Consider the following 14,649-nt stretch of genomic DNA (forward strand, 5'->3'; position numbering starts at 1 on the left):
GAGCGGTTAGAGTATCTCAGCCTCAACTCCAGGTCTACATATTGATATTTTGAGAGAAGCTTTGAAGTCAGGCCACTCCTTTAAACTCTCAACTACGCATGAATGCAAGTACGAATTTGCATTGTTACGTTTTCAACAAGTCTGTCAAGACAAAGCGTTTAGCGTGCCGGGAGCGGTGATGCTGCTCTGTCCTAGGGACAGGTGATACTGCCCTCCCTCTCGCTCGCCCGCTCTCTCTCTCTTCCGCTTTCTCCGTGATTCACTGCAAAAGAGCGTGGACCTGCTTAATCCTTGGGCCTGTCTTCCCTTTCCCTTACTTTCACCTCCACGCTTTCTTCAATTTATTTCACTTCTGTTGGCCGCTGTGACGTCATTCCCTCCCCCCCCCCCTCCCATGCCAAATGGGATGCTGTCACCACATAGTAACCACATGTTTGTGTGGTGTTAGTATCTCCTGCTGGGACCCACACCCTCTGAAACAAGCAGCACTGCGTCACCGGCCTATCCTCGGTCCGGGGGGGGCAGACCAGAGGAGCAGAGAGAGGGTATCTGGGGCGGGGGGGGAGACCAGAGGAGCAGAGGGAGAGTATCATCAACATGTCCCTCCTCAAGGACACATAATTACATAACTACACAGGTGCAGTTGTGTTAATGATTAACCACTTACAGTAAGGGCACAATGTTAGACAGTAATTGAAGCAGTTATTGCTGTTATTAGCATTATTATATTGCACAAGCAAAGGGGTTAGAGTGTTGGAGGGTTGGTGTCGGGGCGGGGTTAGTGGGTTATACAATGATGTTGACATTGATGCATTCGCTATCATGCACACTTTTAGTAAACATGAACACCGTTTGCAAGGGTTAGGGAGTTAGTTCACCGTTGATTAACTATTAGTTAATGCTTGGTTACTGCATTGATGATGTTAATGAATGGTTAGTTAATGTGCCCTTATTGTAATATGTTACCCTTTGAACTTCTGAATGTTTATTTGAGTTCACACGGTTAAATCTCACTAACCCTTTACACGATCCTCCAACAATCAGTGAAGGCCACATGCAAGTAAGCAACCCAGGAATCTGGTACCCAAGTCAAAGCCCCCCCCAACACTGGTTTCATTGGACCCCACTGGAGGGGGCTGGGCATCATGCCAGACCCGCCATGAGGGAGCTATAAAGTGTGAGCCTAAAGACAAGATAGTGAGCAGGAAAGGAAATTGTGAAAGCTAGCACAAGCAACTTATAACTTTTCATACAGGTGTGTGTGTCTACATGTGTGTGAGCGTGTGTGTGTGTGTGTGTGTGTGTGTGTGTGTGTGTGTGGGTGTGGGTGAGGGTGTGGGTGTTTGTGTGTGTGCAGGGGCAATTTCTTTTGTATCCTTTTTGTGCATGCACAATAGCATTTTTCATAATGCTTTACCTAAATAAACAACATGTGCAGTTTATTATAGCTTTAAATAGCTACCTGACTGCTGTGCTGCTTATCCCCAAACAGCTAAAGTAAAATGAACACAAGTGAGACAAACCTTACGTGTGTGTGTGTGTCCGTGTGTGTGTGTGTGTGTGTGTGTGTGTGTGTGTGTCCGTGTGTGTGTGTCCGTGTGTGTGTCCGTGTGTGTGTGTGTGTGTGTGTCCGTGTGTGTGTCCGTGTGTGCGTGTGTGTCCGTGTGTGTGTGTGTCCGTGTGTGTGTCCGTGTGTGTCCGTGTGTGTGTGTGTGTGTCCGTGTGTGTGTGTGTGTGTGTGGGAGAAATGCAGTCGAGCAGTCTTTGGTGCTTTTCTTTGTGACGATGGTCCGATGGTCCTCCGGATGGGCCCAGTGCTACACAGGCTACATCAGAGCCCTACTCAGTTGCCATGACAACGGACGCGGGCTATGACCGCGGCCCGGCCACCGCAGCATCCTTAAGGCGGCAATTAGGGCCCCCTGGGGTCAGGCTCCTTAGTGGGGGTCTGGAGGGCCCCCTGGGGTCAGGCTTCTTAGTGGGGGTCTGGAGGGCCCCCTGGGGTCAGGCTCCTTAGTGGGGGCCCCCTCTGTCCCCTGGGGGGTCTGGAGGGCCCCAAGGGGTCAGGCTCCTTAGTGAGGGTCTGGGGGGCCCCCTCTGTCCCCTGGGGTCAGGCTCCTTAGTGGGGGTCCCCTCTGACCCCTGGGGGGTCTGGAGGGCCCCAAGGGGTCAGGCTCCTTAGTGAGGGTCTGGGGGGCCCCCTCTGTCCCCTGGGGTCAGGCTCCTTAGTGGGGGTCCCCTCTGACCCCTGGGGGGTCTGGAGGGTCCCGGTCCCCTCTGACCCCTGCTCTGCCCCCCCCCCCCCTCCCCCAACAGGAGAGGGAGCCCGCTTCTCATCGGGGTGCGGAGTGAGTTCGAGCTGCCCACGGAGCGGATCCCCATCCAGTACAACGGAGGTGAGCCCCCCCTGCCTGTCTGTCTGTCTGCCTGTCTGTCTGTCTGTCTGTCTGTCTGTCTGTCTGTCTTTACTGCCAAGGTCTCCAGTACGGTATATCCTATATGCCGGAATAACACTCACATAACACTCAGTGTTCAACTCATTGTTACCGTAATCCCTCCATTCCTCTGTTTGCCTTAACCCATGTCTGTCTGTCTGTCTGTCTGTCTGTCTGTAGCTTCACACTGCTCAGCTCTGGCTGACTCCCCAGTTACCCCCAATAGGGTAAAGGCCGAAGGTGGGCCTCCCCTTTAAGAAAACCTGTTGTATTAAATCCAATGTTCTCCATCACTGCTATTCATTATGACGGCTGCTTGAAGGGGACTTGCAATTCCTTTGATTGGGTTTCCCACTGATCGATCACGAATCAAAGGTGGTGTTGATTGGTTGATTTGATTCACCTGTGTGACAACGGCACTGCTGGTCATAACCTGTTCCCTTCGCTTGAGTTGTCCAATCATGATTTGTGAAAGAAGAAGAAGAATCAAACAGAGGGGCTGTTCCCAAGGTGAAGCCGTGACAGGCAACAGCAGAGGCTCGTTGCACAATAGAGCTACGTGGGAGAGCGGTTTATAGACTCAACGGGTTCCAGGAAGGGTCTGACGGCCGGGAGCCGTCTCCGTGGTTTGGACGAGACTCGGGGCCTCTGTTTGTTCCCCCAAAGATGGTTTTATAAAAAGAATCCCTTAGCATACGAGACCCAAGGCGTTGGTGCAACAACCAGTCCCATTGTTCCGGTGCTTTCCCTCTGTCTCTCCGGGTGAGAGACACATGTCCTTGATGCTGTCTTCACCCTCCCTGTTTGCTCAACATTAACAGCTCTTTGCCGCACACACTGGACCCATCCAGAGCCTAAAGTCTAGGAGACAATTCATTATGAGGCCTATCAAAATGTCAATCAAAGTGTATGACTTTAAGTGTGGCATAATTAATAATATCTCACAGCTGTTTTCAAATCAGCAATGAATGAGAATTTGACGAATCAAAATCGGCCGATTGAATTCCTCTCTGCATTGTTCAGGTGTTTTGGGATTATACCTGTGCAGCTTAGTAACGCCGCACAAAGCATGGCGATGATGATGTTAATGATGATGACAAGCTGAAGCTGGTAGGTTGAAAAAAACAAAACAATCATGCATGGCATGTTGTGAATCCACTGGAATCCTTTGTGAGATCATCCAATAGACACAAAGCTTTCCCCGTCCGGCTTCAGCTGGTCCCCTCGGAGCCCGCTGTTCCACCAAACAGCATCGGGACTCGGCTCCTGCTGATTGCATTTGCCATCGGCAGCAGCATCTGCATTCCTTCATTCTATAACCTTTGACCCCTGACCCTGCAGCCCTCTTCAAGGGAGATGTGAAGGAGAAGAACAGCCATAACCGAGCTGAGTGCCCCAGCTCTGTGGGGGACGGCCAGGCCGTGGAATATTTCTTTGCCTCTGATGCCAGGTGAGGGGCCAGATGTGTGTGTCTGTGTCTGTGTTTGTGTTTGTGAGTGTGGGTGTGGCTGGCGTTTTTGTATGTGTGTGTGTTTGTGTGCATGCGTGCCTGTGTGTGCATCTGTGCGTGCATGCATTGGTGCAAGTGTGTGTGTGTGCATACGTTTTTGTGTGTGTGTGTACATCTATTGGTGTAAGTGTTTGTGTGCATACGTATTTGTGTGCGTGCGTGCTTGCACGTGTGTGTGCGTGTATGGATTGGTGCAAGTGTGTAGGTGCGCATACATACTGTGTGTGTGTGTGTGTGTGTGTGTGTGTGTTTGTTGGTGCGTGTCTGCATACGAGCTGCTGGTGGTGTCAGTGGGTATGGTTACTGGTTCTTCACACTCTCCCCGGCCTCGCTGCCTCCCCCCCCCCAGTGCCATCATCGAGCACACGAACAAGGTGCTGTACCTGGAGGACGACGACATCGCCGCGGTGATCGGGGGCAGGCTGTCCATCCACAGGCTGAACCGGCAGGCTGGGGAGGACCCCGTCAGAGACATCCTGACCCTGAAGATGGAGCTGCAGCAGATAATGAAAGGTTGGTGGCAAACGTCTGAACTCATTCGTCACTGTGACTCAATGACACTGAAAGGTGAAAGTAAGGTGGTGTTTTGTTGTATGAGAATAAAAACAGTTGAACAGATGTTATGTTTAAAGGACGGAATATTTCAATACATTTTAAGTATTAAAGGTTTCATAAATATTAGGTCATATAGATATTAGCTTGATCGCCCTCTACTGGTTTAGTTCAGAACAACACCAGGTGTCTAGTTGTGTCGTATTTTTTTTGTCATTACAGGCAATCGGTGTACTTATTAAATCAACATATTAGTATACCGTCCACACAGCCATGAACCTCAGCTTGGTACAGACTGAGCAGAGAGAGTGCGTGTGCGCCGTGTGTAACACTTGTGTTTTATTGCCCCTCGCAGGAAACTTTGAGGCCTTCATGCAGAAAGAGATCTTTGAGCAGCCGGAATCCGTGTTCAACACAATGAGGGGCAGGATCTACTTTGACACCAAATGTGGTGAGCCATGAAGTCATATCCTGGTTCAGCTATGTGTGCACACAGAAGGGTCCTGGAGGAGAAGGAACAATATTTACAGAGAAAATAGGGCGTCCACCAGAGGACAAACCTTTAAACTATAACAGGCAGGACATGTAGGCACTATGGAACGATTATTCACAAACCCAATTCAGATATGATTACATGAATACATATGAATACATTTAATTAAATTATATAAATACACTTAATAGATAAACAATCAATACACAAAGAGATCGGATGTATCGACGTAATGTATGTCTATTTATATACAAAACGTAAAGGTACGTAGAGGTCATATGGCATGCAGTGGACTTACTCCTCTAATGCCTCTCTCTCTCTCTCTCTCTCTCCCTCTCTCTCTCTCTTTGCCTCTCTCTCTCTCCCTCTCTCTCTCTCTCTCTCTCTCTCTCTCTCTTTGCCTCTCTCTCTCTCTCTCTCTCTCTCTCTCTCTCTCTCTCTTTGCCTCTCTCTCTCTCTCTCTTTGCCTCTCTCTCTGCCTCTCTCTCTCTCTCTCTCTGCCTCTCTCTCTCTGCCTCTCTCTCTCTCTCTCTCTCTCTCCGTCTCGCTCTCTCTCTCTCCGTCTCGCTCTCTCTCTCTGACTCTCTCTCTCTCTCTCTCTCTCTCTCTCTCTCTCTCTCTCTCTCTGTGTCTAACCAGTGGTTCTCGGAGGGCTGAAGGACCATCTGAAGGAGATCAAACGCTGCAGACGTCTCATTATGATTGGCTGTGGCACCAGCTTCCACGCAGCGGTCGCTGTGAGTATACTCGACAGGGGTGTCCAGTCACATATGGCCATACATGTGTGCCACCACCTAACCATAGACCTCCAAAGAGCAACACCAAACTCTGGTTTATGAAGGAAGAACCTTTGAGAAGGATCTCAGGGTAGAGATCCCTCCTCTCAGGGATGGTGATGAGTGCAACTGGTCCCGCGGTTTAAATAAAGAGCAGTAAAACAAGCAAATATTTGTTTTACAATACAAGCAAATTGAAAAGGAGCACGATGTTAAGCCGGTGAGCCAGATGGTAGCCGTGAGGTGGAGCGGCCAGGCATCCAGCCTGAAGCAGCCACACCCCTGTTTCAGACAGCGTTAAGGTCAGATGGAGCAGGTCGGACGAGGAACATGCAGAGAACCTCCATAGTAGCTATCGGCAGCGGGCGGAGCTAGGGCCGGCTGACAGGTTGCTGTGATGCGGTCTGACGTACACTCCAGTAATGCAGTCACTCCTGTAATGCGGCCTGGCTAATGAGGGCCCCGGACGAGAGTAGAACGGTCGGTTTGAAGTCTGGAATGGACTTTCCCAGCCGTGGCGGCCGCCCTGATTACAGGCTGCTGTCGGCTCCACAGACGAGGCCCCGATAACAGAGTCCAGCTCTGCTTCCTGCTGATTCTGAGGCCCTCAGCTGGGACAGAACTCTGATAGAAGGCCAGCTCCTGAAGAGCGGAGGGAAGGAGAAGGCCCTCAGGTGGACGGCTCAGAGCCGACACTAGCACACATGTTAGGAAGATCCGCTTCTGGCGGAGTTCTGTGAATGTGGTGCGGTGAGGGCAGGCCGGTTGAAGATGGGTCCGGTAGCCATGATCATGTGGAGGATGAGGGAGATGATGATGATGAGGAGGAGGAGGAGGAGGAGGAGGAAGATGAGGAGGACGATGATGATGAGGAGGAGGAGGAGGAGGAGGAAGATGAGGAGGACGATGATGATGAGGAGGAGGAGGAGGAAGATGAGGAGGATGATGATGATGACGATGAGGATGAGGAGGAGGAGGAGGTGGAAGATGAGGAGGATGATGATGATGATGATGATGATGATGATAGGAGGTTAATGGCTCATTACCAGACTCCTAGCCAGGGCTGTCGGACTGCGGGTGTAAGTTGGACAGTTGTGGGGTGCCCAAGGCAGAGGGGGGCCCATGGGAATAAAAAAATAAATAAAACCTATATCTTTAGAATCTTCTACCACTCCCTAGTGGTAGGAGCCGCACACTGCGCTCCGCGGCAAATTACCACCAGGCCACGTCTCTCTCTCCCTCCCCCCCCAGCCCAGCGACCCCTGAAGCTTCATTGAGGATGTTGACGATGAAGAGCACTAACTCCTCCTCCTCCTCCCCCCATGCAGACCAGACAGATCCTGGAGGAGCTCACTGAGCTACCTGTCATGGTGGAGCTGGCCAGCGACTTCCTGGACCGCAACACGCCCGTTTTCAGGGACGACGTCTGCTTCTTCATCAGCCAATCAGGTAGCTCCGCCGTGCCTCCCGTCTCTACCCGCGAGGCGCTGGTCCCTCAATCCCTTCCCGAATACGGAATAAAATAGCATGCGGAACGTTGAGGGGAAGAGACCGTGATCAGACATCTGATTGGTCGACGCTGATCACTGAGGGCTGGTCAGCACAGAACCCAAATAAACATTCAGAAGTTTTTAAGGGTAACACTTTACAATAAGAGTGCCTTAACTTACCATTAATTAACATTACTCAATACAGTAATAAGCATTAACAATTTTTTTAAAACAGGAACACCAAATGGTGTTCCTGTTTACTAAAGGGTTAATCTATTAATGTTTACATTATTTAATAACCCACTAACCCCAACCCTAATCCCAACACTCCAACGCCCTAACCCCTTTGCTAACGCGATATTGCAATGCTTACTACAGCAATAGCTACAGTTAATTAATGGCTCACATTGTAGCCTTACTGTAAGTGGTTAATCATGAACCCACCAGTGACATCCTCCTGAACTGTCACTCTTAGCCCTGTCCCAACACCACCTCTCCTCCTATCCAACACCACCTCTCCTCCTCCCCCTCTCCTCCTCCTCTCCTCCTCCCCCTCTCCTCCCCCTCTCCTCCTCCTCCTCCTCCTCCTCCTCCTCCTCCTCCTCCTCCTCTCCTCCTCCTCCTCCTCCTCCTCTCCTCCTTTCCTCCTCCTCCTCTCCTCCTCCTCTCCTCCTCCCCTCTCCTCCTCCTCTCCTCCTCCTCTCCTCCTCCCCTCTCCTCCCCCTCTCCTCCTCCTCCCCTCTCCTCCCACGCTCCTCCTCCCCTCTCCTCCCCCTCTCCTCCTCCTCCTCCTCCTCCTCTCCTCCCCTCTCCTCCCCTCTCCTTCTCCCCTCCCCCTCTCCTCCCCCTGTTCCAACGCCCCTCTCCTCTCTGCCCCCAGGGGAGACGGCCGACACCCTGATGGCGCTGCGCTATTGTAAGGACCAGGGCGCCCTGACGGCGGGCATCACCAACACAGTGGGCAGCTCAATCTCCAGGGAGACCGTCTGCGGGGTGCACCTCAACGCCGGGCCCGAGATCGGGGTGGCCAGCACCAAGGTAACCCTCACCCCGACCCACGGGGGGGACCTACAGCCCACACAACAACTACTCTGGACCGAGGGGAAACCCCCCTGCGGCGACGCCGTCTGCCTCATGTACTGACCGTGACCTCATACAGACCGTGACCTCATCATGTATCGACCGTGACCTCATACAGACCGTGACCTCATACAGACCGTGACCTCATCATGTACCGACTGTGACCTCATCATGTACCGACTGTGACCTCATACAGACCGTGACCTCATCATGTACCGACCGTGACCTCATACAGACCGTGACCTCATCATGTACCGACCGTGACCTCATACAGACCGTGACCTCATCGTGTACCGACTGTGACCTCATACAGACCGTGACCTCATCATGTACCGACTGTGACCTCATCATGTACCGACTGTGACCTCATACAGACCGTGACCTCATACAGACCGTGACCTCATACAGACCGTGACCTCATCATGTACCGACCGTGACCTCATACAGACCGTGACCTCATCATGTACCGACCGTGACCTCATCAGGTACCGACCGTGACCTCATACAGACCGTGACCTCATCAGGTACCGACCGTGACCTCATACAGACCGTGACCTCATCATGTACCGACCGTGACCTCATACAGACCGTGACCTCATCGTGTACCGACTGTGACCTCATACAGACCGTGACCTCATCATGTACCGACTGTGACCTCATCATGTACCGACTGTGACCTCATACAGACCGTGACCTCATCATGTACCGACCGTGACCTCATACAGACCGTGACCTCATCATGTACCGACCGTGACCTCATACAGACCGTGACCTCATCGTGTACCGACTGTGACCTCATACAGACCGTGACCTCATCATGTACCGACTGTGACCTCATCATGTACCGACTGTGACCTCATCATGTACCGACTGTGACCTCATACAGACCGTGACCTCATACAGACCGTGACGTCATACAGACCGTGACCTCATCGTGTACCGACTGTGACCTCATACAGACCGTGACCTCATCATGTACCGACCGTGACCTCATACAGACCGTGACCTCATCATGTACCGACCGTGACCTCATACAGACCGTGACCTCATCGTGTACCGACCGTGACCTCATACAGACCGTGACCTCATACAGACCGTGACCTCATACAGACCGTGACGTCATACAGACCGTGACCTCATCATGTACCGACTGTGACCTCATACAGACCGTGACCTCATACAGACCGTGACGTCATACAGACCGTGACCTCATCATGTACCGACCGTGACCTCATACAGACCGTGACCTCATCATGTACCGACTGTGACCTCATCATGTACCGACTGTGACCTCATACAGACCGTGACCTCATACAGACCGTGACGTCATACAGACCGTGACCTCATCATGTACCGACCGTGACCTCATCATGTACCGACTGTGACCTCATACAGACCGTGACCTCATACAGACCGTGACGTCATACAGACCGTGACCTCATCATGTACCGACCGTGACCTCATACAGACCGTGACCTCATCGTGTACCGACCGTGACGTCATACAGACCGTGACCTCATACAGACCGTGACGTCATACAGACCGTGACCTCATCATGTACCGACCGTGACCTCATCATGTACCGACTGTGACCTCATACAGACCGTGACCTCATACAGACCGTGACGTCATACAGACCGTGACCTCATCATGTCCCGACCGTGACCTCATACAGACCGTGACCTCATCGTGTACCGACCGTGACGTCATACAGACCGTGACCTCATCGTGTACCGACTGTGACCTCATACAGACCGTGACCTCATCATGTACCGACCGTGACCTCATACAGACCGTGACCTCATCGTGTACCGACCGTGACCTCATACAGACCGTGACCTCATACAGACCGTGACGTCATACAGACCGTGACCTCATCATGTACCGACCGTGACCTCATCATGTACCGACCGTGACCTCATCATGTACCGACTGTGACCTCATACAGACCGTGACCTCATACAGACCGTGACGTCATACAGACCGTGACCTCATCATGTACTGACCGTGACCTCATACAGACCGTGACCTCATCATGTACCGACTGTGACCTCATCATGTACCGACTGTGACCTCATACAGACCGTGACCTCATACAGACCGTGACGTCATGCAGACCGTGACCTCATCATGTACCGACCGTGACCTCATACAGACCGTGACCTCATCGTGTACCGACCGTGACCTCATACAGACCGTGACCTCATCATGTACCGACCGTGACCTCATCATGTACCGACTGTGACCTCATACAGACCGTGACCTCATACAGACCGTGACCTCATACAGACCGTGACCTCATCATGTCCCGACCGTGATCTCATACAGACCGTGACCTCATCATGTCCCGACCGTGACCTCATACAGACCGTGACCTCATCATGTACCGACCGTGACCTCATACAGACCGTGACCTCATACAGACCGTGACGTCATACAGACCGTGACCTCATCATGTACCGACCGTGACCTCATCATGTACCGACCGTGACCTCATCATGTCCCGACCGTGACCTCATAATCATGTCCCGACCGTGACCTCATACAGACCGTGACCTCATCATGTACCGACCGTGACCTCATACAGACCGTGACCTCATCATGTACCGACCGTAACCTCATCAGGTACCGACCGTGACCTCATACAGACCGTGACCTCATCATGTACCGACCGTGACCTCATACAGACCGTGACCTCATACAGACCGTGACGTCATACAGACCGTGACCTCATCATGTACCGACCGTGACCTCATCATGTACCGACCGTGACCTCATCATGTCCCGACCGTGACCTCATAATCATGTCCCGACCGTGACCTCATACCGACCGTGACCTCATCAAGTCCCGACCGTGACCTCATCATGTCCCGACCGTGACCTCATCATGTCCCGACCGTGACCTCATCATGTCCCGACCGTGACCTCATCATGTCCCGACCGTGACCTCATCATGTATCGACCGTGACCTCATCATGTCCCGACCGTGACCTCATCATGTATCGACCGTGACCTCATCATGTATCGACCGTGACCCCCCCCGTGTGGTTGCCTTTCCAGGCGTACACCAGCCAGTTCGTGGCCCTGGTGATGTTCGGCCTGATGATCAGCGAGGACCGCATCTCCCTGCAGAAGAGACGCGAGGAGATCATGGAGGGGCTCCGGGTGCTGCCAGGTCAGGGGAGACAGAGAACCTAGAAGATAGAACATAGAACAACCTCACTGTAGATGTAGAACATAGAACAACATCACTGTAGACGGAGAACATAGAACATAGAACAACCTCGCTGTAGACGGAGAACAAAGAACTACCTCGCTGTAGATGTAGAACGTAGAACTCACTATAGACATAGAATATATGACGTCCTCATTATATACGTAGAACACAGAACCACCTCGCTGTATACATAGAACATAGAACCTCACTTTAGACGTAGAACGTAGAAGGATACACATTATTGAACTCCTCCTTATGCTTTGTTTGTGTTTGTGCTTTGCTAGAGTTGATTAAGGAGGTGTTGAGCCTCGATAAGAAGATCAAGACGATAGCAGACGAGCTGTATGAACAAAAGTCTCTGCTCGTCATGGGCAGAGGGTTCAACTACGCAACGTGCCTTGAGGGCGCACTGGTGAGTCCGCCGCACCACGCTGCCCCCTGGTGGCAGAAACAAACACTGCATTGCATTGTAGTAAAAAGTGTATACACGTATTAGTATTTTATTCTGTGTGTATACTACATGAATTGGAGAACATAACTGGTCCACAGCACCACAATATTCGCTCATAAGCATCCGGAAACAAGAGAATACGAGTGTGCCTGATGAAATGGATGTGTGTGTTGACTACAGAAAATCAAGGAGATCACCTACATGCACTCTGAGGGCATCCTGGCCGGGGAGCTGAAGCACGGCCCGCTGGCGCTGATCGATAAGGACATGCCCGTCATCATGATCATCATGAAGGACGCCTGCTACACCAAGTGCCAGAACGCCCTGCAGCAGGTCACTGCCAGATCGGTGGGTCCACGCACCTTCACGGCCAAGACAGAGAGACAGTCACAGAGAGACAGGACAGAGAGACAGTCATAGAGAGACAGTCACAGAGACACAGGACAGTGACACAGGACAGAGAGACAGTCACAGAGAGACAGTCACAGAGAGACATTCACAGAGAGACAGGACAGAGAGACTGTCACATAGACACAGGACAGAGAGACAGACACAGAGATACAGGACAGATAGACAGTCACAGAGAGACAGGACAGAGAGACAGACACAGAGATACAGGACAGAGGGACAGTCACAGAGATACAGAACAGAGAGACAAACACAGAGAAACAGGCCAGAGAAACTGTCACAGAGAGACAGGACAGAGAGACAGACACAGAGATACAGGACAGGGATTAAGGATAGAGAGACAGTCACAGAGATACAGGACAGAGAGGCAGTCACATAGAGACAGTCACAGAGAGGGAGACGCATCCACACGCACACGTGTGGATCTACACACACACACATGGCACGCATGCACGCACATACATACAAACATACAAACAGATACATACATGCATCCATACATATACACAAATACGTATATGCATACGTATCCTACTATCCTCCTACTATCAACACTCTGACTTCGGCCTAATAAGTGGGCGGGGCTCCAGCTCTGACTCGGTGCCGATTGGCCGAGGGGTCTCACGCTCCCCTCCTTCTCCTCAGGGGCGCCCCATCATCCTGTGTTGCCGTGACGACGAGGACATCATGAAGAACGCCTACAAGACCATCGAGCTGCCACACACGGTGGACTGCCTGCAGGGCATCCTGAGTGTCATCCCGCTGCAGCTGCTGTCCTTCCACCTGGCCGTGCTGCGCGGATACGACGTACGGACACACGTAGAACGTAGAACACAGAACCACCTGCAACGTAGAACGTAGAACCACCTCGCTGTAGACATAGAACATAGAACCACCTCAGTATACATATAGATCATAGAACACAGAACCACCTACAACGTAGAACGTAGAACCACCTCGCTGTAGACAAAGAGCATAGAACCACCTACAACATACAACGTAGAACCACCTCGCTGTAGGCATAGAACATAGAACCACCACGCTGTAGACATAGAACATAGAACCACCTTGCTGTAGACAAAGAACATAGAACCACCTAGAATGTAGAATCACCTCGCTGTAGTCATAGAACATAGAACCACCTCGCTGTAGTCATAGAACATAGAACGTATGTAGAACCACCTCGCTGTAGACATAGAACATAGAACCACCTCGCTGTAGTCATAGAACATAGAACCACCTCAGTAAATATATAGATCATAGAACACAGAACCACCTCGCTGTAGACATAGAACATAGAACCACCTGGCTGTAGGCATAGAACATGGAACCACCTCAGTAAATATATAGATCAAGAACATAGAACCACCTGACTGTATACATAGAACTATATAAATAGAACATAGAACCACCTGACTATATACATATATCCTACTCACTATAAAGATGTATCACATATAAAGCCTTGAGACAAACTGACAGTACACCGTTGAAGAGTTGGCTTCAGATGGGAGAAGGACGTATTGATTGAAGACCTCCTGATCCAGCTTTGTTTGTTCTTCACTAGAGTAAAGCACACAACAGGCTGGAGGAAGAGCAAATAAAGGATTGGCCCATTAATCTTTTCAAAGGGGCGCATTGTGGTAGATAGATCTTGCATTGACATTATAGTAGACCGTGTGCATCTACTGTTTACTTCATTATTCAGCGGTCATTTATTGATCATTTATTTTATCTTGGTCAAATAAATGATCAATAAAAGACCTGAAAGTTTATAATTTATTCAATTATTTCAAAGTTCCATATTATCGTAGATAGACCTGGCATTGACAGTACAGTAGACCAGACCGTTTGAATCTGTTTTAACGTTTACTTTATTTTCCAGGTGGACTGTCCCCGAAACCTGGCCAAATCAGTGACTGTGGAATAAGTACTCCAGAGCAGCCAAGGCCCACAAATTGGAAGTGCAATGTTTGTGCGTGAATGCTTGTGTGCATGAGGGAGTGTGTATGTGTGTGTGTGTGTGTGTGGGGGGGGGGGGGGGGGGGAGAGAGAGAGAGAGAGATATCTGTGAAATTGTTATTGTTGATGAAAGAAAAGTGAAATTCAGCGTTGACCCACACTGTTGTAATCATGAAACTTTGCAGAACAATCTTAAAATAGCACCATACTTCCAAAGAGTTATACTGTGCCTTTTATCAATGTGGAGCAGAGAGTATTTTCCCCTGAAGGCTCAC

At 50.9% G+C, this 14,649-nt stretch overlaps 1 protein-coding gene across 3 annotated transcripts in view; it reads left to right on the top strand.

Annotated features, from left to right (window-relative positions):
* gfpt2 (glutamine-fructose-6-phosphate transaminase 2) overlaps positions 1-14,440 on the top strand; it is a 39,378-nt gene extending 24,938 nt beyond the window's left edge. For 2 of the 3 annotated variants that reach the window (XM_079744999.1, XM_079744998.1), the window contains 12 exons: positions 2,317-2,396; positions 3,777-3,885; positions 4,295-4,458; positions 4,853-4,948; positions 5,630-5,727; positions 7,095-7,215; positions 8,137-8,294; positions 11,397-11,511; positions 11,838-11,965; positions 12,185-12,352; positions 13,058-13,219; positions 14,298-14,440. In XM_079744999.1, the coding sequence (XP_079601125.1) occupies positions 2,317-2,396; positions 3,777-3,885; positions 4,295-4,458; positions 4,853-4,948; positions 5,630-5,727; positions 7,095-7,215; positions 8,137-8,294; positions 11,397-11,511; positions 11,838-11,965; positions 12,185-12,352; positions 13,058-13,219; positions 14,298-14,342 (1,444 nt within the window). In that variant the 3' untranslated portion in view covers positions 14,343-14,440. Of the gene's footprint in view, positions 1-2,316; positions 2,397-2,615; positions 2,676-3,776; positions 3,886-4,294; positions 4,459-4,852; positions 4,949-5,629; positions 5,728-7,094; positions 7,216-8,136; positions 8,295-11,396; positions 11,512-11,837; positions 11,966-12,184; positions 12,353-13,057; positions 13,220-14,297 lie in introns of all 3 variants that reach the window. The other variant, XM_079744997.1, reaches the window with a different exon arrangement.
* Positions 14,441-14,649: the final 209 nt, after the last annotated feature.

This window comes from Pollachius pollachius (assembly GCF_949987615.1).
Source record: "Pollachius pollachius genome assembly, chromosome: 10".
NCBI lineage: Eukaryota > Metazoa > Chordata > Actinopteri > Gadiformes > Gadidae > Pollachius > Pollachius pollachius.